This window comes from Pezoporus occidentalis, unplaced genomic scaffold, assembly GCF_034315485.1.
Source record: "Pezoporus occidentalis ecotype Australia unplaced genomic scaffold, CSIRO_AGI_Poc_V1 ctg86, whole genome shotgun sequence".
In the NCBI taxonomy this organism is placed as follows: domain Eukaryota; kingdom Metazoa; phylum Chordata; class Aves; order Psittaciformes; family Psittacidae; genus Pezoporus; species Pezoporus occidentalis.
The window spans coordinates 8,484,792-8,506,123 of NW_026916220.1; the positions used below are offsets into that span (position 1 = coordinate 8,484,792).

The 21,332-nt window shown below is 39.3% G+C and overlaps 1 protein-coding gene across 13 annotated transcripts in view; it reads left to right on the forward strand.

Moving 5' to 3' along the window:
• Nucleotides 1–7,405, forward strand: part of ELAVL2 (ELAV like RNA binding protein 2) — a 100,086-nt gene extending 92,681 nt beyond the window's left edge. For 9 of the 13 annotated variants that reach the window (XM_062604355.1, XM_062604357.1, XM_062604356.1 and 6 more), the window contains 3 exons: nt 330–555; nt 4,177–4,215; nt 4,668–7,405. In XM_062604355.1, the coding sequence (XP_062460339.1) occupies nt 330–555; nt 4,177–4,215; nt 4,668–4,998 (596 nt within the window). In that variant the 3' untranslated portion in view covers nt 4,999–7,405. The remainder of the gene's footprint in view (nt 1–329; nt 556–4,176; nt 4,216–4,667) is intronic. The other 4 variants (XM_062604351.1, XM_062604352.1, XM_062604353.1 and 1 more) reach the window with 3 other exon arrangements.
• The last annotated feature ends 13,927 nt before the right edge of the window (nt 7,406–21,332 follow it).

Genomic DNA, 21,332 nt, shown 5'->3' on the forward strand with positions numbered 1-21,332 from the left:
TACAGTGTAGCTGGTTCTACATTCATCTCCATCCCTCTTCCAATTGCTTTGCTTCAGAATTACCTTTTGGCTCACTGTGTTTAAGTTGTCTCCACTGTAATTTCCCTCATCTTTCCAACATTATATCTTATGTTAGTTAAATTTAAAGGAAAACAAAACCAAAAACCAGTGGAAAAGCCTTACTTTGGGCAAAAGCTCAGGTCTGGTAAGCTCAGAATTATTATGTATTCACAGAAATTGGTCATTAGTGTATCAATTGGTTATAAGTGTTAGTTTCTAATTCCAGAGTCTCTGAATTAATTACTACATGCTTCCTTCCCCCTATGCAGGAACATCAAGGGGTGTAGGGTTTATCCGGTTTGACAAGCGAATTGAAGCAGAAGAAGCTATCAAGGGCTTGAATGGCCAGAAACCTCCAGGTGCCACAGAGCCCATCACTGTAAAGTTTGCTAACAATCCAAGCCAAAAAACCAATCAGGCTATCCTTTCCCAGCTGTACCATTCTCCAAACAGAAGGTATCCGGCACCTCTGGCTCAGCAGGCTCAACGTTTTAGGTAAGTCAAAAGCATGCTTATGTGCAGCTGTCATGGAAGCAAGTGTTTTCCACCTTCCTTACCTTCTGCTCTTGTCTGATTTCTATGTGTGTGAAGTAGACACATGAAAATGTTGAACAAAAATTTCATTGTATTGATAGCATTGTATTGATAGCATTCCAGTATCTGATAAAACTACTTAAACAGATTATGTCTTTTTCTTCTATGCAGTCACTAAATAAAGCCCCTTTTGAAGGTTATTTTTAATTTCTTAGATTATTATGGATTAATGGGCAAGTTGATTCAATTAACGTTGACCTAAAGGCAATTCAGCTTCCTTCTTGGCCATATGGCATGCCACAGCCAGCCTCCTCTTCCCCACTTGCTGTCTTTCCTCCCTCTTCTGGCTTTCAGTTTTTTTTCTGTAGTTGTCCAAATCCTGCATGCCACACTGTCTTCTTTTATTACAGAATTTTGTATGAAGATTATGCAAATGTTTTCTGCATTTCTGTCTTCACAAATATATGTTCCCATCACACTGAAGCTATAATCATACAGTTCCCTGTGATATTTAGTGAATTGGAAAGGACAGATGGTGAGAACAAAGTGAAACAAATACTGTATTATCTACATTCATGAGTACCTCAGATTTTTCTCAGTTATTTTGATCATTTCTTCCCACCTTCTGCCCTGGGCTACGTGACTGGATTGTGTTAAACAGTAGTACACTCAAGCATTTTCTGTTTTATTTTTCAAGAGATAAAGTCTCTTGACTTTAAAATAGTGTGCTTCAAAGAGAATATACCAAACTTGTAAAGCTCTTCATTGGCTACCCTTACTTTTAGACATAGCATTCAGAGTTTATTGATTGCACTTCTGGCAGGACTTCTGAATTTTAGTTTTCTTCAGCTTTTCAGCCTTATGTGCTGTATCTCACAGGTGTGAAAGCACTAGAGTAGCTCTTCTGCCTTGAAGGGAGAACCAATTTCATTATTGATAGATTGAGATAAGAGCAGTTTAACTAAAGTACAATATAATATGTGAGGTAGCCCTGCCCATGGCAGGGGGATTGGAACTGGATGATCTCAAGGTCCTTTCCAACCCTAACTATTCTGTGATTCTATAATATTACTACTAATAATAAGGGCAATAGCAAGGGGAGAGAATATAAAACTAAAAGGGAAAAGGGAAAAAAAACAAAGCCACCAGTAAATACAGGTGATGCACAATACAATTGCTCATCACCTGCTGACCAATACCCAACCCAAGCTACCCCCAGTTTCTATACTGAGCATGAAGTGCTGTAGTATGGAATGCCCCTTTGGCTAGTTTGGGTCAGGTGTCCTGTCTCTGCTTTCTCCCAGCTTCTGGTGCCCCTCCTCACTGGCAGAGCACAAGACTTTTAAAAAGTCTTATCAGGGTAAACATCACTGAGCAACAACTAAAACAGCCATGGGTTTTCAACATTATTGTCAGACTAAAGTCAAAACACAGCACTGCATTAGCTACTAGGAAGAAAAATAACTCCCCCAGCTAAATCAGGGCCATTTAAATTTCATGCAAAAATTGGTTTTTTGGGTGTGTCTTTGTTGCTGTTGTTTGGATGTGGTTTTATTTTTTTGTTTGGTTGGTTGTTTTGTTGTTGTGTGTTTTTTTCTTGAGAAATTAACTGTAAAGTGATGCCTAAAACAACCATAATAGGTACTGTGATTTGCTCCACTTAAAAGTATAAAGTTTCAAAAAGCACTGAGTAGGTATCAGGTCTGTAGTGAGCGAGATTAAAATCTTTCTCGCTTTATAGATTTGAAGGAAGAGTAAGGTTGAAGAATGACCGGTCAAAAGGTAAATTGGGGTTGCAGACAAAATTAGATATTTTTCTTAATATAACTTTCTGGGGAGGGCGTTTGAGCATCTGTTTCCACTCTAAAAGAGGCAGCCTTGCCAAATTTTAAGTTTTTATAGCTATAAAGGCAAATTCTCTCTTGTTTATTTAGTTGTTTGCTTTGCTGGTTTTGCAGCATTCCAGTTCTGTGGCTGTGTAGATCAGATTGCACTGATACTTCAGATCCTTTAGGTCTCACTTGCAAGAGATCTTAGCTGTTGACTTTTCAGATGTGATTGCCTGATGTACTTGCCCTGTGTTTGTAATGGCCGACAGAGACCTGAAAACAGAATTAGCATAAGCTTTAGTAATAAAGAACGATAAGGTCACTAGAGTGCTGCCTTTCTTCTTGCTAAGAAAAATTGTGATATGGACTTCAAAAAGTAGCTATATATAACTGTTTCTCAGTTTCTATAGGATGCGTCTTTAAAAATTTTTAGCATCTTTAAAAGTTGTCCAGTGGCTGCCCCTGATAATTTTTCCAGAATATTTTTAAGTTGTCCAGATAACTGATGAAAACTGTTACGGTTTGATAGCATTACTGTATTAAGTCTTCAGCCCAGGGCTCTACAGCAATGACCTATAAATGGTGGTGTTTCTGGAACTCTTCACCCTCCTTTCCACCCCCAAATGTTAGTAACATTAGACTTCTGTCATCCACACTAACTCTACTGATAATAGGTGTTTTTTAAATTTCCTTTTTAGGTTTGCAGTGGTTTGCTTTCTTGTCAGCGATTTCCACAAACCCTGTTCACTGCAGAATCATAGTGCTCTGTAGTTTGAGACTTTTACTTGTTTGCAAATAAGACCAGGCATTTTTTTCTTCAAGCTGTTTGTGCACAAGTTTAGTTATACCGCTGCAGCACTTGAGTTTGGATTCTGTATACCAGTAATGGTTATTAAATCCCATAGCTCATTACTGGAGAGAAATCACAGTAAGGTACAGATCTGTAAAGTAGGTGTAAGCTGCAAATTAAGTGTACTCTTTCTTACTGAAACTTACCTTTTGTGGAGTCCTGAAGAGAGCCTTTAAGACTTTCTCTTCACATGTCTGGACTTTGACAGGAAGAAACCAGGGCTTCTTTAGGGTAGAAATTCTCTTTAAAGTACTCCAAGGGACTTCAGGAATAACATTAAGAGGACTGGTAGGCACTGCATGTTCTGGGTATTAGCTAGGTAATTACAAAGGGTTTAGAGTTGTGGTGGCATGCTGCAGTTCAGCAGTTTGGGGGAAGAAACACTTGGAGGAAGCTTAAGGGCTAATAGATGTGTGCGTGTGTATATATTCTAAAAACACTATTCTCGAAAAGAGTAGGAAAATAAGTTTTTATTTGCAGTTCATAGTCTAACATTTGTTACTGATCAAAAACCCTGCATCTCTCTGGGTATTCATATCAGCAGACTGTCAGAAGCCTCAGTAAAGTTTTTATCCACAACAAGTTAGTAATCTGGAAAATTTCACCAAGGTGATCACTGTCTAACATTATGCTAGAGTATTTGACTTAAGCTTAAGTAGTGGTACTTAATAGTGGCACTTTGAATTGAACTATTTATAAGTGTGGATGCTACACAAGAACATCTGTTTTGCATTTGCTAACTGTGTCAAGTGTAATAAGGTACCACAGCTCTTTCAGTGGTGATACTTCCACTTAAGCATGAAGTTCTCTGCTATGCAAGGAACTTGGCAGTAACATATCAAGTTTCCTTAAGACTAAAGGGTGGAAAAGTCTGAAGATTGAACACATGCTAATGTTTTGCAGGTTGGACAATCTGCTCAATATGGCTTATGGAGTAAAGAGGTAATAAAGGACTGCTGGGTTCATAATAACCAAATTATTATTTGGTGTACTTTTACTTTTTCAGTAAGGCTTTTGTTGGATTTTTGCATGTTGAGACTTCAGATTGTTCATTTTGATGCATTGTGCATGGAAGAGAGAAACCATTTGTAGCAGATCCCTGGAATTCCTGTTTCAAATGACTTACTAATCCTCACTGGTTTTATAGCATGCTTTTCTTTTGATTTTTGTGTGTTGTTTTATTTCAGACAGACCTAGCACTGTTCTACTTGTGTATAGTATTGTACATAGTATTTGGGGTGCGGAAGAATAAATATTGTAATGTTACCTTATTAGTCTGGCCAGCGTGTTCATACTGAGAGGCCCTGTGTCATCATCTTTTTTTATTTTGAAATTTCTTTGGTGGAATTTTCTGTGGACTTCATGATTCTGTTTTGTTTTCTTCCATTCTTCAGTAGGTTTCCTCCAATGACCATTGATGGAATGACGAGTTTGGCTGGAATTAATATCCCTGGACATGCAGGAACTGGATGGTGCATTTTTGTATACAACTTGGCCCCTGATGCTGATGAGAGTATCCTCTGGCAAATGTTTGGACCCTTTGGAGCAGTAACCAATGTGAAAGTCATCCGTGACTTTAACACCAACAAGTGCAAAGGTTTTGGATTTGTGACTATGACAAACTACGATGAGGCAGCTATGGCAATAGCTAGCCTGAATGGATATCGCCTTGGGGACAGAGTATTGCAGGTCTCCTTCAAAACAAACAAAACACACAAAGCCTAACAAGTTATTCTCAGTGCATTAATACATGAAAAACTATACAACAAAGGCAGTTTACAAGATGCTTTATGAATTCGTAAATGCCTTTGTTGTATGTCAGTGTGGAAATGGGGATAAAATGACTACTTAGCATCCTGAGAATATGTGAGAATTTTTATTGCTAATATTTGAATTAAAACTTCTTAAATAACTTTTGTGTTTGAATATTGACAAGAGATAACAGGGTTTTTACCTGTCACAATGCATATTCTATTACCTTCTTTGAAGAAGGTGGAACTTCTGAAATGTTTCAGTTAAGGAAAGAAGTTGTTTTTTGCGTTTTTTTTTGGTTTGTGGTTTTGTTTTTTTTTACATGACTGCCTTCAACCTATGAGCATATAGTGAGGCTTTGTGATTTCTTTTATGTTACTTTTTTATTTGCCTTGTGTTTAATTTACAGTTTAGTGCATTACTGTTTTGTTGCTTAGTAAAAGTATTTGAAGTTTACTGTTTATTTATAAAGTTATAAGCAGTATAAGCAGTATTTATTTTCTAATTATCATTTGGGTTGGGGAGTGGGAACACATTATAAAAAGTTTATTGTAAGAATACTGGAGAACTTTTCGTAAAGCAGTACCTTGCCAAAGAGATAAGAGCCTCTTTGATGTGGGTTTAAAAAAGCATCTATTTTTATAAAAAAATAAAAAATAAAAAATTTGGAGAAACTTTTTACTGGTCCTGGAACAAATATTTTGACTTGAATACTTTGAGAAATCTCTTCATATGACACCTAATGAGCTTTCAAAACTTACCAGGAAATTTGCAATTGCTGGGGAAAATTTAGAAAGATTTATGATGTAGAGATACTTTTGAGACCTTTGTGTTAAGATGTAGAGTCAATGGGATGCACTGTTGGTTTCATTTTTGTAATCATCAGTGGAGTCTTTGATTATTCTGGTTATTAAGTGATAGGTGGCTCACATTAATTTGTGATTTTGAAACAAATTAAATAATATAAGAGCAAGCAGGAAACTTAAAATACTGAGAAATGGGGAAAAAAAAATAATCTGTTCTTCCTAAAGAATTCCCTTCAGATGCAGCTCATGGTGTTTAGTGATGTACTTGCTATTGTTTGAAGAATTGTTTTGTCTTAAGAAGAGACATTGAGCATGGTTTGCGCAGTAGCAAATCAGCAGAAGTGGCCTAAGTTGGGTATGTTTGGAGGTATTTTGAAAGTTATGTTCAAGGCTAGCACCTGAGCTTTGTGTAATGTAAATAAGACCTTGAGTTATGAACCTTTCAGCTAATTTTGATTTTAGTTTATTTTTCGAGTTACATGCCAAGTGATGTTCAATTCTGAATGTTCTTATATTGAGTTTTTTCTTTGTAAATGGCATTAACATTGTTACTTGAGGTCTGCTTATTCATTTTTGTTGTCCTGAGGACTTGAATTTACAGTGCATCAGATCTGTTGCTATTTTTGTCTGTAGATAGTCTAGCTTCAGCTGTTTATGGTGATGCTACATTTTTGTTTATAAATATGTTTGTGGTAAAAAATGAGTATAATCATAGGTTTTGAAACTTCCTTGCATTTTTCAAACAAAACCCATAACACCTGTATGCTATTGAAATTTAACTTTGTATAATGCTTAAATCACTATTTGGGGAAATACAGAAAATCTTTACCATGTATTGAAGAAATTTAAGGAAAAAATACATAATATTTTCTAATTAGCATCTAGCATATAATTAAATTTTTAAAAAAGCTGAGGGTTTGATGCCTTCATCAGGATGCACTGACAATTCCATAGTTACGTCCTGCTTTTTGTATAAACTGAGATGCTCATATGCTTCCCCTTGGAAAAACCAATGTTCTATGCATAACATAGTTGTACACTATCTTTGCAGTTGCTTTTGGTTCTTATTCTTTTAAACTGTAGTTATAAATTTTTCAGTATAGTACAGTACATATACTGTGAAGTGTGTGCTAAAGTGAATAAGCAAGTTTTCATGCTGACCCACTCAATGCTATTCAAAACTCAATTGGCTTCCTGAGCACTTCCTCATTCTTAGGTGCATTTAGATTGTTAAAGCTAATCCTGTGCATTAAAAATTGTATATACTGTAGAAATCACAAACCTTCGAATGTGGGGAAAACAGTAGCTACATGCTTCTTTCCTATACTACTGTAGCAACTAACGGCATTGAGAAGGCGTGTAAATTGGGCTTCACTTTACAGTGTTTATCAGAGCACTTAGTAAAATATAAGGCTGGTATTTATTTGAAGTTGTATAGTATGACTTAATTCACATCTGTTGGAATAGAAGATACATTCTGTTGAGTATTTAAGAGGTTGTACATGTTTTCTTTTGTGTTTGGATCCTTTGTACTTTTTCACGTTCAGTACATCAATAAACAAAGTTGAAGGGAACACAGTGTGTCATGAGCAGGTCTTTTACCATATTGTCCTCTGTGTTAATGGGTAAGTGATCTGAGTGAAAGGTTTCTGCAAAGCTCTTGAGCTCCTTTTACTTGACTCAAGAGCCTAGTTACCAAGAAGAATGTGGGACAGTGGGAGCAGCATACCAGTTATGTTAGAGTTAGTGTTGAATTTTTTCACTTTGGTTTTATGTGAGCCACTCAATATTAGACTGAAAAGAAATGAGGATCATTAAACACGTTCACTAAAAATTATTTTGCTGTCTAGTAAACTGCTGTTTAGTATAGCTAAGTTAATGCCCTTATGTCTTAGAACAGAGAGGAGAGGGAAGGATTTACTCTTTATTGCAGTGTCCACTTGCTGTTTAATTACTGCATTCATTTTCTGGGCTCCATGAATGGAGTTAACCTTAGTTTGCTGTTATTTTCACTTCCCAGCTTCTGAAGAAATTCTTTAAAAATTAGTTAACTCTTGCCCTTTTAAAGCACATATATTCATGAATTAATTTGCTTTTATCAATTGAATGAGAGTGAATTTCCACCAGTGAGAATACAGTTCCAAACAGTGGCTTACGCATTATAGCTTTTATTTTTAACTGCTTTCTTTCACCTTCCTTTTTGTATCTTTACTGAGATTTTTTTTTTAATGCAAAACTTTGTAATATGTTGTGGCATGGAGCATCTCTCATCACTACAGTGTGATGGAATTGAGTTTACTTGGGTTGTGGGGTTGTAAGTCTGTGAGCAGCACACAAACATCAAGATGCTGGTCACAGCCAGTGTTAACAAACTGCCTATATTTACTTATAGAAATAGTGTGTATTGATGACTATACATTTATGTTCTTTGGCTGAAGTACTGAAAAGATGCAAGAGATGGTGCTTGGCAGCAAATAAGGAGCTATATTTGGAGTTCAGTATTCCAGCAGGGGCATCTGTGTTCAGCTTGCACTCTTTCATGGAAGGATAGCTTTTAGTTCTCAATTTAAACCAGTTTAAGTACAGCATAACTAGCAACAGTTAAATTGTTTTGTTATATGGAAATGAGGACAAAAATGTGTTACATAATTCTGATAAAAATCAAACCTGTTTATATTTTGAGAGTTAGCTGCAGGTAAGCAGGCAGTCCAGGAGCAATGCTGAAATTGTTGGTTCTAAATGCAGTTGCCCAGAGGAAAGGTCAGTGCTGAAAAATACAGATTTGATTATATGTAGCTGAGCACCTCTGAGTAATTGGAGCTTATGAGTAAGGAATGCAAATTTATACAGAAGTAGTACTTTTCTTACTATATTAAAGTTTCATAATAAAGCTAAGGACGAACATGTGAAACGGCTTCACATAATGTGGTAGAGGAAGACTGGTTCCTTAGGTACCTAAATAATGAGTTACAGGAATATATGTAAACATCTGTGAGGGACTAACAGTACTAGATAAGACAAACTCGAAGCATGACTCTGGCAGAGGGTGAGCTGTAACTGGGGGACATGAGCGTTGGCTGAGGCACTTGTGGAAGGGCTGCATTACTGCACAGATATGCTTGAGGCTTGTGTGGCTTCTTCTGCAGAAGATGTATGCAATGAAATTAACTGTTACTGGTGGATTTCCCACCTGTGTCTAGAAAAGCCTTTCTTTAAGACAGTATTTTTCCAGTGAATGAAAAAGGTGCATTTCTTTAAAGCATATGGCTGTCTGTTAGGGTTGTGCACCCAGGGGTCATCGAGACATAGAAGTCTGGGGTAAATACTTTTACCTGTACTGCTGAGCAGGCCTGACGTTTAAAATCTGTTTCTTTGTATTGTGACTTCAAACACACTGCATGAGGGTGCCTGAAAGTATGGGAATGGTGATTGAAGTTTAATCTTCAGAAGCAGCAACTAGTTAGGACTTACTATCAAAAAATATATGACTAGCAAAGGGTATCACAGGTTTTCTTATTCTAGCAGTTTGAGAAATTAACCCATTTTGAGGTGCTCCATCATGGTAAAATAATAACCTGGGATTGTGCCATTCAACACTGTCAACACCATTGATCGAGCTGTGCTTACACCTTCTTTAACATTGGGCTTTGCCCGTCCAGCTGCGGTGTTTGGACTTCAACATTTCACTGCTGTGCCCTTCTGAAAACCAAGAACAATGCACTTATTTTTAACTTTGATTTTCCTAATTAAACTTTGCTGTAATGCCTCTGTAGGGGCACCTGTCTACAGAGCTACTGCTGAGATGACTAATGCTTTGGGCCAGCAGATATGCTGGCACATCAGAGGTCATCTGTGTTTAACAGATTATAACAAAACTGAGAAGAGATTTGGACTTTTGGTGAAGCAAGGATACTGGGGTAATGTGGGAAGTCTGATGTTGAGGTGAAAAGCAGTTTTAAACTGAAAAGCTTGACTTGCTGCCCACGCTTTTAGTAACTATGACAAAAATTGAAGGAGCAATGTAAACTTTCAAGTACCTTAAAAGCAACATAAGTGACTTCAGTGGTTAAGAGGTTGCTTAACAATGCTGTCAAGTCTGATGTCTCATCTTGTAACTTATCTCCTATTTTCTTTTTTTTTGAACAACATTCTCCGAGACATAAATGGTAACAAGCAAAACATTTCATATCTATATACACACACTTCTAAGGCCACTCTAAATACCAAGTATTATTGCAAGAAGTTAAAACATTTAATTTCTTACATATGATGTGACTCATAAGTGAGTTTAAGTAATAGAATCATAGAATGGTTTGGTTTGGAAGGGATCTTAAAGGTCATACAGTTCCAACTGGTCTGCCATGGGCTGGGACTCCTCCCACTAGACTAGGTTGCTCAAAGCCTTGTCCAGCCTGGCCTTTAACACTGCCAGGGATGGGGCAGCCACAGCTTCTCTGGGCAAGCTGTGCCCTTGTCTTTTCACCCTCATGGTAAAGAACTTCCTAATACTTAATATCTAAATATCTCCTCTTTCAGTTTAAAGCCCCTTGTCCTGTCCCTACATGGCCTCAGCTTTCATGTATGCCCTCTTTAGGTACCGGAAGGTAACATGACATTTTTAGTGATCCTCTTAACTGTGTAAGGGAAGTTGCTACAAGTGTTAGCAGAGTGTTTATTATAAACACTGTGTACTTAACAAAAACATAAGAGGAGCTGAATTTTAATTTGAAACATTTCTTCTCATTTATGCATTAGGATCCTTGCTTAGTACAGCAAGTGAATTTCTGTTGCTTTCAGTGCTAAGATGTTCTTAATTTCAAGTTCTGCTGATAAAACCCGTTGCAGGTCACCTAGCTGCTGATACAACAGGGCTATTTGCCAACAGTTATCAAAGGTTGGCAATTTTCTCTAATAAAAAATTAAATAGTGCTGATAGTTAGTCCACCCCTTCTTAATGTCTACTGTCTACCTGTCTCAACAGTTTGGTGCTGCCTTTTAGAAATAAAAAGTACTCTCTAGCAGCCTGTTTGATAAGAAGGAAGTTGGTCAGAGTGTTGACGCGGGAGTCACGGACAGCACAGAGATGATCAATGTGATTAAGCGACTGCCATTTACTACAAAGCCTTAACTCCTTATATACTATTTCTTACATGCACTTACAGTGATTTGGCATATTATGATTGGATACATGTCTTGAAGACCCTTTGCAACTATCATGTAATTGGTTAAGCACAGGTGTGAGAACTTGACCTCGAAAGCTTGCCAACAGTCCACAGTTCTCATTAACTCGGTGAATTCCAGCTTCTTCTTATCTTGCTTGTTTAGGCTTCTTTGGGCCTCTTATGGCCTTGCTGTATCTTTCAGGATTTTCAGAGTTTATGTACCAATTATCCATTCTCCTGTGAGACCGCGGCCTCCACAGTTAGAGTGTGAAGCAGTCGTTTCCTGCTACTGTTGTCTTTGTGTGTAAAATACCAGACGCAAAAGCGTGGTGGCAGACTTCCATTTTTTTTTTCTGTCCTTCATTCAGATTGGCGCTATTCTGATGGACTCAAAACACTTCAGTTGTACCCTTCACTTCAGTCTGCCTCTATCCCCAACAGTTCATACTTTCTGAGAAGTTATGACTAGGGACTTTCTGGTTGAATTAGTTCTTTCTGGAAGTGGTCTGTTGGGTATTCATTGCAAATGGCTGCAGTATCCATTTTTATTGCTGCGAATTCGGATAAGTTATAACTGAATTTTGAAAGCAGCTCTAGTGCTTGCTGTCCTTATGCCTGTTGGTGATGGGCTTTTTCTGTATAGGCAGAAGTATTCAGTAAAGTGAGTTCATGCTTCCTCAGATTCCTGTTCATTGTGCTAACACCTGACAGCCACACATGATGTGTTGTGCGCCATTCCACCTCTGATCTGTTGCTCACCAATCCATTCATCTTGCATCCAAGCCACACAGATAGATTTGTGCAACAGAGGAAAACCTGAAGGACAAGAATGAGACAGCTATGTGTTTTACAGACTTCAGGGAATACTCAAAAGGGCAAAATTAACCTTCAAATTATTTCCATTATATTGTGTAGTGAGGATTTACAGGAACTCATCCACAGGTGATTAACAACTTCCTAGTCAGAACACACTCCTGAATGCTACTGATTACTTTCCAGATTTAATGCACATTCTAGAAGCAGTGGTTTTGCCTTAACTGTGAAGCTGATGCCTTAGGAATTTATATGGCCATGCCTCAGAGCTACCAGGGGAAGAGAGGAAGGAACCCCAAAAAGGTGAAGCCTGAACCAAAAAAGAAAGTTCAAGGTGTTGAAAATTCAGGTTATGCCTGAAGCTCATAAAGGCTTCCCTTGTTTCAAAGACTACCCTGTTCAGTCCTTTGGCTTGTTCTTGTTTTTTCTGGGATAATGGATATTTTATTTCCTATTACAAATATAGCTTCTTTAAAAAAGTAGAAGCAAAGCAAAAAAGGATGTGAAAAAAATAAAAGCAAAGGCAGCAGAAGCGTGAAAAGGAGTTTTCAAATTGTGATACCAAATTTCAGCAGTTCTGGCAGTTGATACTGGGCTTCTTTGAAATACACACAAAGCACAGAGAGAAAAAATAAAAGCAAACTGAAAACCTAGAAGTGAAGTAATAAAATCCTAATAAAGTAAATTATAAGTAAACTATCTCTGTGATTAACTGAATTGCCACCTGTTAAATGTGTATTTCTTGAGGACATCACCTTATAATGATAAATCTTTAGAGGAGACTTTGAGAGCCCCTGCTTAAGCATCTCTTCTTAACAAAACTCTTACTTGGGAGAGGAAATGAGTTGCAAGAAAGTGATGACCCAATTTCCTTCCTCACGATGGAGTTTGAAATACATATTAGATTGTATACAAATAACTTACCTCAATCTCCATTCCACACAGACTTATTTCCTTAGCAGCAGCTCTAGATGAGGGTTTCTGTAGGAGAATCAAAGAATTGGTCAATACCAGACACTAAAAGGCAAACTGTTTTCTTGGAAAATGTCAATATTTCTCCAACTATGCGAAGTTCTTGAAGATGTTTTATTGCTGCAAAACCTTTATTTGCCTCTTTACTCTGGAAACTAGCAGGTATATTCTTCCATCAATGAAGATCAATTTTGTAAAATATTCCAAGTAGGAATGTTTTTGTTTTACTTCAGGATACTAAGGCTGAGCTCGTCTTACAGCATTGTTTAACTCTTAATATTTTACTTCTATAAATTTTGAATTGTAAACAAGCTTGTTAGAGTGTAATCCAGGGAACATATGGTATATGATTTCAGAGAGTCTCGCAAAAGCATTACATGACCATTTTTGCTGCTATTTGGTGGTGTTTTCTCCTTAGATGTTTCATAAATATGAATGGCCCTTCAGTTGTATGGCAGTACTATGACAAATGTCACAAAATATTCCTCCTCAAATTGTGATCATTAGCTTTTCTAAATACCCTGTTGAGAAAACAACCTTGTAATCAGGTGAGTGTACCCCTCGTCAAGTATCCTTTCAGCAGATGGGGCTTTGAAGGGTTGGGTAAACTTGCAAATACAAGGCCATTTGGCAGAATTCAGCAGTGGTCATTTTAACAGGTTTTTGGACTGGAAGCTCATTAGGGATTTTGTGTGGTTTTGTGCAAAGCAGTCTTCTCTGAGTGTCCACACGTTAGAATAAAGCAGTTTAAGGCTCTGGGAGAGATCCCATTCCTTTCATAATCTGGTTTCACTTAGTCACTAAGACAGATATAAAAATGAAGAGTTGAGATTTTGGGTTCAGAAAATTGAACTTCAGCATTACAGTGGAAGACACTAAAGTGACAGTAACAAATAGGATGAAGTAAGCAGAGCCTATTTAGCCAAAAGAGACACTTCAGCTTCTGAAACAGCTCAGCCTGGCAGTGGAGAAGGAGAGAGTGTGTTTGAGGTACCCAGTCTTCCATCAGACTTGCTGATATGCTGTCCTTGACCTAAATGAACCTACTTGTACACTAAATGTGGGGAAGATAGCTATATTTTTCTTCATGCAGGTATTGTCATCTCTTCGCTTTGAGTAACTCCAGGCCACCATAGAAATACCATCTGGGATCTACCAGTTTAATTCTTGCTGTCTGTTCAGGCTCCTTTGCCTGTAAACAAACAGCTGTGTCATGTTCACAGTAAATGGCTGTTTGCCTTGAATGCCATAGTTGTTTTGTTTCTCATTAGGTACTCTTAAATGTCTTTGGAAATTAGCAAACCTTACAGTTTCTGAATTGTTCTTTCTAAATTCAGACAACTTCTCACCGGCTGAGCTCCATCAGCCCTCTTAAGATTCTGGTTTTCCTGGTAAATGAAGGAAAGCCGATTTAGGGGAAGGCTTGTTTGTTGTTTTTTGTTGTTTTTTTTTTTTTATCTCTTAGCTTTAACTGCCCATGTATCAATTCCATCTTTGGACTGGTATTTGTGCATAATGCTTCATGGAAGAAATGTTGTTTCACATTCACATATTAGTGTATTAGTATTGCCATATGATGTTTTCAGACTCTGAAGAAAAGAAGGGTGCAGAAGGATAGACTGGCATTTTGCTTTGGACATGGGTATGTTTTTCTGTCCTCTTGGCTACTAACATGAGCTCACAAGGTAAGCATTTTTCTCTGAAGCTGTGCTGTTTCCTACTGTGTGGACTGAAATGCAGCATTCAGCTCAAACAAGTCTATATTCTTAATTCCTTCCTGTCCTAAAATTACCGTAACACCCTACTGCATATACTACTGATGCAAACAGAAAATTACAAATTCCCACTACTACAAATTAAGTTATGAAAGAATTTGGGTGCTCGGGAACTCCTGAGACTTCAGTAGATTGGCAAAGTAAGTCTCCCAAAACATGAGGGAGCAATTCATAGAGGGAAGGTTTAGGAGGGAATGAGAGATACCTTGGTGTGTAAATATTAACTTTTTTTTTACTTTAGGCTGCACGTCCTTTTTTTATTGCTGCAAGATGAATGGCTGCTGTTGACAAGATGTATCTGTTCAAGGTTCAGGTAGGGGGAATACTCAAGGAATGAAGATCCAATTACCTCATTGACTGGGGAGGGTGGAAAGACGCCTTCATAAGCCATTGGAAGGTCATGGGGATTCCACTGCCAGCAGGTTAAGAAGAGATTGCATTGTTCATGACTTCAGTGTAATCTTTCTTTCTGTGCACTTAAGCACAATCTTTTCACTCTCCCAGAGTTGAAAGAAAGATCTGTGAGTGTAGGACCAACAGGCCAAATGGTTTTAAATATCAAACATAGCACAGGTGCTTTTGCATGTTTAGCTTACAGGGGCAGAGGTCCCTCATTGGGTAGGCAAATCCACCGTGCAGTTCTGCGTGTCTTAACACCACTTTCATTTCATGTAAACGTGGCATTTTTCATGCCGCTCTTCCCCGAAAATGTATTTGTCATGTGTTCTCTTGTAAATAACACAGTGAATTTTTAACAGGAGTAGGTTCCAAACATTCTAAATGTTCACAGCTATAACAGCTCCCTGAAAGCACATGTCAGGAAATCATGAACTGTCATACAGTGCTAAAGATAGCTACAAGGGAAGAGTGAAACAGGATTTCTTGTGTGTGAGAGTTAGAATGTTGTGTTGGGTATCTCCTTTGCTGGGTCTGGCAGGCTTGTTTAAGGAACCTGTTAACCCTTGACCCTGCCTTTCCTGAGGGCTGAAGTGGGGGCAAGACTAAACCCAACTTCAGATGCAGCATGGGGGTATGGGCACCTCTGGGTGATGGTTCAGTTTACTTGAACTCTTCAGCATAAGGACTTCATATGCAAGGTCAGGCTGGTGTTACAGAACGTAGTGTGTCTTGGTATGGCTTCTCTCTGGCCACAGGTCTATTGCACTTGTGGTAGTTCACTATACAGTGTACATCTTGGCAATAAGGCAGGCTCAGCCTTCAGTGTCTATGGACAGCTATTCCCTCAGAAATCTGTTAAAGGTTCTTTGGGAAACTGAGATTTAAATAGATGATAAATGTTAATACAACTCACTAGGATAATCTTTTTTGTTATTGTTGCTTTTTAGGAGCCTCTTTTTTGGTTTTTATGAGCCTTTGTCCTAGGAAATTTCAGAAATTCTCTGTGAAAAGTAGAAAATTATGCAATACTGATGAGTTCAAAAGAGAAAAATGGCACTGAGATAGAATTGCTTTGTTTCTTCTAGAGCAGAAATAATTCTAATAGTGGTAATTTTTCACTGTGATCTTGTTAATCCTTTTTTTCTGTAGCTATTCATATGCCTCTCTATATTTCAAATAGAAATTGTAGATATGTTAAAATTTTGGGAATTTTTGAGGCAATTATTTTTCCTAAAATTAGGGCATTTACTGTGTTTCAGTGAACATGCTAGAAACTGTACCTGAAGGGTTAAGGTCAAATCTGATTAGTGAAGATACTAGCCTGTGTGCTGGTTTGTTCTCTTGGCGTTCAAGATTCTTCTAAGAAGTCAATGAAGCACCAAGCCTGCTGTGAAATCAAGAAGCTGATTTTAATGGAAAAAAAAAAGTATATAGAAAAATTCTTAAGGTTAAACTAGTCTTTAAAGTCTTGTACTTACGAAAATGTTTTCTCTTTCCCCAAGACCCTCCATTAAGTGGAGCTGCATTTGTTTAATATTTAGTATTTGGAATATTCATTGCCCTTCAGGAAGAATGGTTATCACTTGTTCTGTTCAGTAGAGGTAAGACAATTCCCTTTTTACCAGCATAGTCAAGTCAAAAAATTTTCTGACCCTGTCTACTGCAGGAAAATAAGCTGCAAAAACAAACCACCATTTAGCTTGAGTTCTCTTATGTAAATTCCACTGCTAATGATTTCTTTACTGCACCTTGTCACTGTGGAGGGGAAAACCAGAGTTCTTGCTGATTTCCACTGTACCCCTGTCAGGTACAGAACCTATATGCAGTTTTGTTGGAGTTGCAAGATCAAAGGCAAAATGAGCCTTCCAATTCTATGCTGTCAAAACAGTAGTTTCATACATAGCAAAGAGATGTTATATGATCTTAATATATTATATGAAACTGAACATGAGCCGGCAGTGTGTGCTCACAGCCTGGAAAGCCAACCGTATCCTAGGCTGCATCAAAAGGAGCGTGACCAGCAGGTCAAAGGAGGTGATCCTGCCCCTCCACGCTGCTCTCCTGAGACCCCACTGAGAGAGAGCACTGTGTGCAGTTCTGGTGTCCTCAACATAAAAAGGACATGGAACTGTTGGAACAAGTCCAGAGGAGGGCCACGAGGATGATCAGGGGACTGGAGCACCTCCCGTATGAATGAAGACAGGCTGAGAAAGTTGGGGCTGTTCAGCCTGGAGAAGAGAAGGCTGCTTGGAGACCTCATAGCAGCCTTCCAGTGTCTGAAGGGGGCCTGTAAGGATGCTGGGGAGGGACTCTTCATTAGGAACTGTAGTGGCAGGACAAAGGGAAAACAAACTTGTTCTTTCCAAGATTCACTGGAAAATGGACTTATTCCATAAAATGGAGGCAGATTGGTGAAAGTAATTAGAGGCCTACACTTTTGTGGAAATGGTGCTTGAAAACAAATGGATTTTCCATTTTTCGGAGGGAAAACTTTGTTCTCTGTTTCTTATCAAGAACAAGAAGACCTCCAGGCTTCAAGGTGTTTTTTCCAACCTAGTTGATTCTGTGATTCTATGATCAGCCATGATAGTTCAGGTAATGCCACTGACCCCAGGGTATCCCATGAACATGGCTGCAAACACAAAAGCTCCATGCATGTGAGAGTGGATTCCTGCTGATTTTATTTTACTTTATACTTTTTTCCTTGGAGGGATGGGTGGTAGTCATAAAGCTCTTGTATACATGCAGAATAGGAATGAGCCTATGACACGCTTACCCTTATAATCACTGTTCTCTAGCAGAAGAGCTGATTTCTCTGGCCTTCATGTGTATTAATCACTGGAGGTTCTTACTGCACCTATTATTTTTAGTGTGCTTGCCATACCATGACTGTGACTAGGTCCATGGCATTTTATCATTGATTCAGCTGTAAGTGCCGCTTTTTTGAAAGAGTTCTTAAGTGAAGGGTATTTGGTTCAATTTGAACTCAATGTAAACATAGTAAATGTCAGTCAAACTGAAAATGGTTTTGAAGAATTTGCTTCTGTTGCTGGAAATAATCTCTACTTAAGAAGCTCATTCATTGAAATGGCATGAAAAATCTAAGAATATGACCTCAAACTTGCTTTAGATACTTTGTCCAGTTTATGAAGAAGGGTCTGGCTACAGCAGTTTCATATTTGCTTCACTGCTGGGCTACACCCTTGTATTGACTTGGCTGGAGACATACAGTAGTGTATGATTTTGTGCATAATTGTGTGATATTCTTCATGGCTTGTGCTGCTAAAACTGCAGGGAGCATGTTTGCTAGTGCTTTCAGATTGCTGTACCAGTTTGTGTGATGCTAGATGCCAGTTTTTAAATACCTAATCAGTGACTCCTAAAGAGCAGATCTGTGCTGAAGAATCACTAAAGCAGCTGCATCCATCTGGGATGTGCTCACAAGCTCAAAGAAGAGCAATTCCTAAGAAGTTATAGTTAGGAGCTGACTACTATGGGAAACAAGAGAATGCAAAGTTTAATCATGTTTAGGGTATGCTGTAAACTATTTCTATGAACAACTGGTGTGCTCCAGAGTAAAGTGTCTCAGATATACTGCCCGAAACAGGAAAAACGTAAAGCTGTTTTCTATAATTAACTTTGACTGAAAAAGTAAGTGCTGAACATTTCCTGAAATCTTTTCCAAAACATGATGCCTTTTTTTGCTAGTCTGTAAAACCTGGTAGAGGAACAACAACTTACAGAAAGAGCTTCACCTTTGAGAAAATTTGAACCAAGATTTGGAGCGAACAGCAGCTGCCTTAAAATGCATTAATATTTCCCTGGCAGAGAGCCTTCTTCCTGTAGTGATTGTTTATTCTTTTTGTTGCTGGGAGTAATTGGCTGGAGCAGTCACTTGCAGCTCTTAGACACTCTGAGCTCCAGCAGAGTTCATCAAGGCTTTGTGTGCACTTAGGTTCTGTTTGGAAACCCCTGAGTATCTGGATCAGATTACATCAGGGAGTGCTTTTGGCAACTGGAGGATCCACTGAAAAAAATGAGATAAACTTATGCTTTTAATTTCTAGTCGAGCATCTGGGGTCATACTGCGTAATCCAATTTGGTGTGTGTAAGAAAGAAAAAATGACATAAATGCAGATTGAACTGTGGAAATTTCCTACATCTGGAGAATGTACAATTTTGACAGAAAAAAACTTAAATCCCCCCCAGGCCAGGTGAACGGTTGCATCACTCTATTTTCCCTTGTGTGTATAGAAAGATGAGCAGCTTCCAGTGCCTAAGTGGGGCAACAGGAAACCTGGAGAGGGGCTTTTGACAAGGGCATGTAGTGATAAGACAAAGAGAAATGTCTTTAAACTGGGAGTAGAATTAGATTAGGGATTAGATATAAGGAAAAAGTTCTTTACTATGAGGGTTGTGAGGCAATGGCACAGATTGCCCAGAGGAGCTGTGGCTGCTCCATCTCTGGCAGTGTTCAAGGCCAGGTTGGATGGGGTTTTGAGCAGCTTGGTCTACTTGAAAGTGTTCCTGACTGTGGATTGGAACTGGATAATCTTTAAGGTTCATTCCAATCCAAACCATTCTAGGATTCTAGAATTCTCTTGTGTAGATAAAACTGTTTTCTGCAATAGATGTGTTTATTTCTCACCTGGAATGAGACAAACATGAGCATCAGTTGTTTGGCTTGGTTTTAGTTTGTTTTTTGTTTGTTGTTTTTTTTTTTTTCCTTCCTACAGGGTTGGAAAGCAGAGTTAATAGCCATAGTTTAATTTTAGTCTCCTCATATCTGATATTATTGTGCATGTGTCTGATTCAGAAAATAGGTGAATTTATTTACTGTTTGTGACCCTTTGCTTTGCAGCAGATAACTGCACCAAGATACCATTGTCGTGGTTTAAACCCAGTCAGGTAATTCGTTCGCTCACTTCCCTCCCTTTTCTTGCCCTCCCCCTGCTCTCGGAGGGACGGAGAGGAGAATCGAAAAGAATGCAACTCCCACAGGTTGAGATAAGAACAGTTTAGTAACTAAGGTATAACACAGATCACTACTGCTACCACCAATGATAATAATGATACAGGAAATAACAAGGGAAGAGAATACAACACCTCACCACCAGCCGACCGATAACTCGCCCCCCCAGCCCGACCAAGCTCTGACCGATACCTCCTCCAACCCTGCAGTCTCCCAGCCCTTCCGGCTAACTCCCAGTTACATCCTGGGCATGACGTGCTGTGGTATGGAATACCTCTTTGGTCAGTTTGGGTCAGGTGTCCTGTCTCTGCTTCCTCCTGGCTTCCCTTCCTCCCTGGCAGAGCATGAGGCTCACAAAGTCCTTGGCCAAACCAAAACATCGCTTGTTATCAGCTCTGTTCCCGAGCTGAAAGTCACAACACTGCACTGCACCAGCTACCAAGAAGGAGAAAAAATGACTGCTACTGCTGAACCCAGGACATTATCCACCCCTTATTCCATACCATTCACGTCATGCTCAGATCCCACATTTTCAATATACCATCACTCTTATCTCGGTGCACTCTTAACTTAGTGCATGGACCAGTCCCTATAAAGCTGCTGAGTCCATCTGGTCCATGTCAGGCTCCATCTCTTCTAACAGTCTTCCAGAGCAGGAGGGACTGTGTGCAGTGTTCACACTCGTGAATAACCTGGGCAATAGTGTCCATTGCTAAGTCCACCCCTTGATCATGAGTCCATCTCTATGTTGCATCTCTGCTCTGATGGCCTGAAGTGCATTGGGCCCACCAGGCTCAAAATAATTCACTGTCCCCTTCAGCAGTTTCTGCAGCTTGTTGCTGGGGACTCCATACAGCTGCCTTCCATCTCCGATGCTTCCAAAGCACTGGAGGGGCCCAGTGGACTAGATACTTGCCCATACTGTCCCACACACCCTGCCACTCATGACTGTCCAGCCTTGGGGAAAACCTCTTGGTCCCCCTATATCGTCGTCTAACCCCAGACAAGACCCAAACCTGACTCTGCTTAACTTTTGAGATCAGACAAAATGGTTGTGGGTAGAACACAGCCTGCGTGTGTGCCAACATGCTGATCCCCACCACAATCAGCAGGCAGGTCCCAAGGATGCCCAAAGGCCATTCAAAACCTTCAGAACTCTCAGAGGATGCTGCTGTACTTGTCACTGGGGCTGGTGTAGCTGCTGTGCTTGTCACTGGGGCTGGTGTAGCTGCTGTGCTTGCCGGCTCTCCCACCGCCAGCTTCTCTTGTCCTGAGTCCAGCTCTTCCTCCTCTGCCTTGCTGGGAAATGCTGCGTGGTCTCCTGCATCCTCCTGGGGCTCGGCTGGCGGCTGCCGGGAAACGCTCTCGGCCGTCGCGGGGCTGGGCTCGGCCGTGGGGCTCGGCTCCT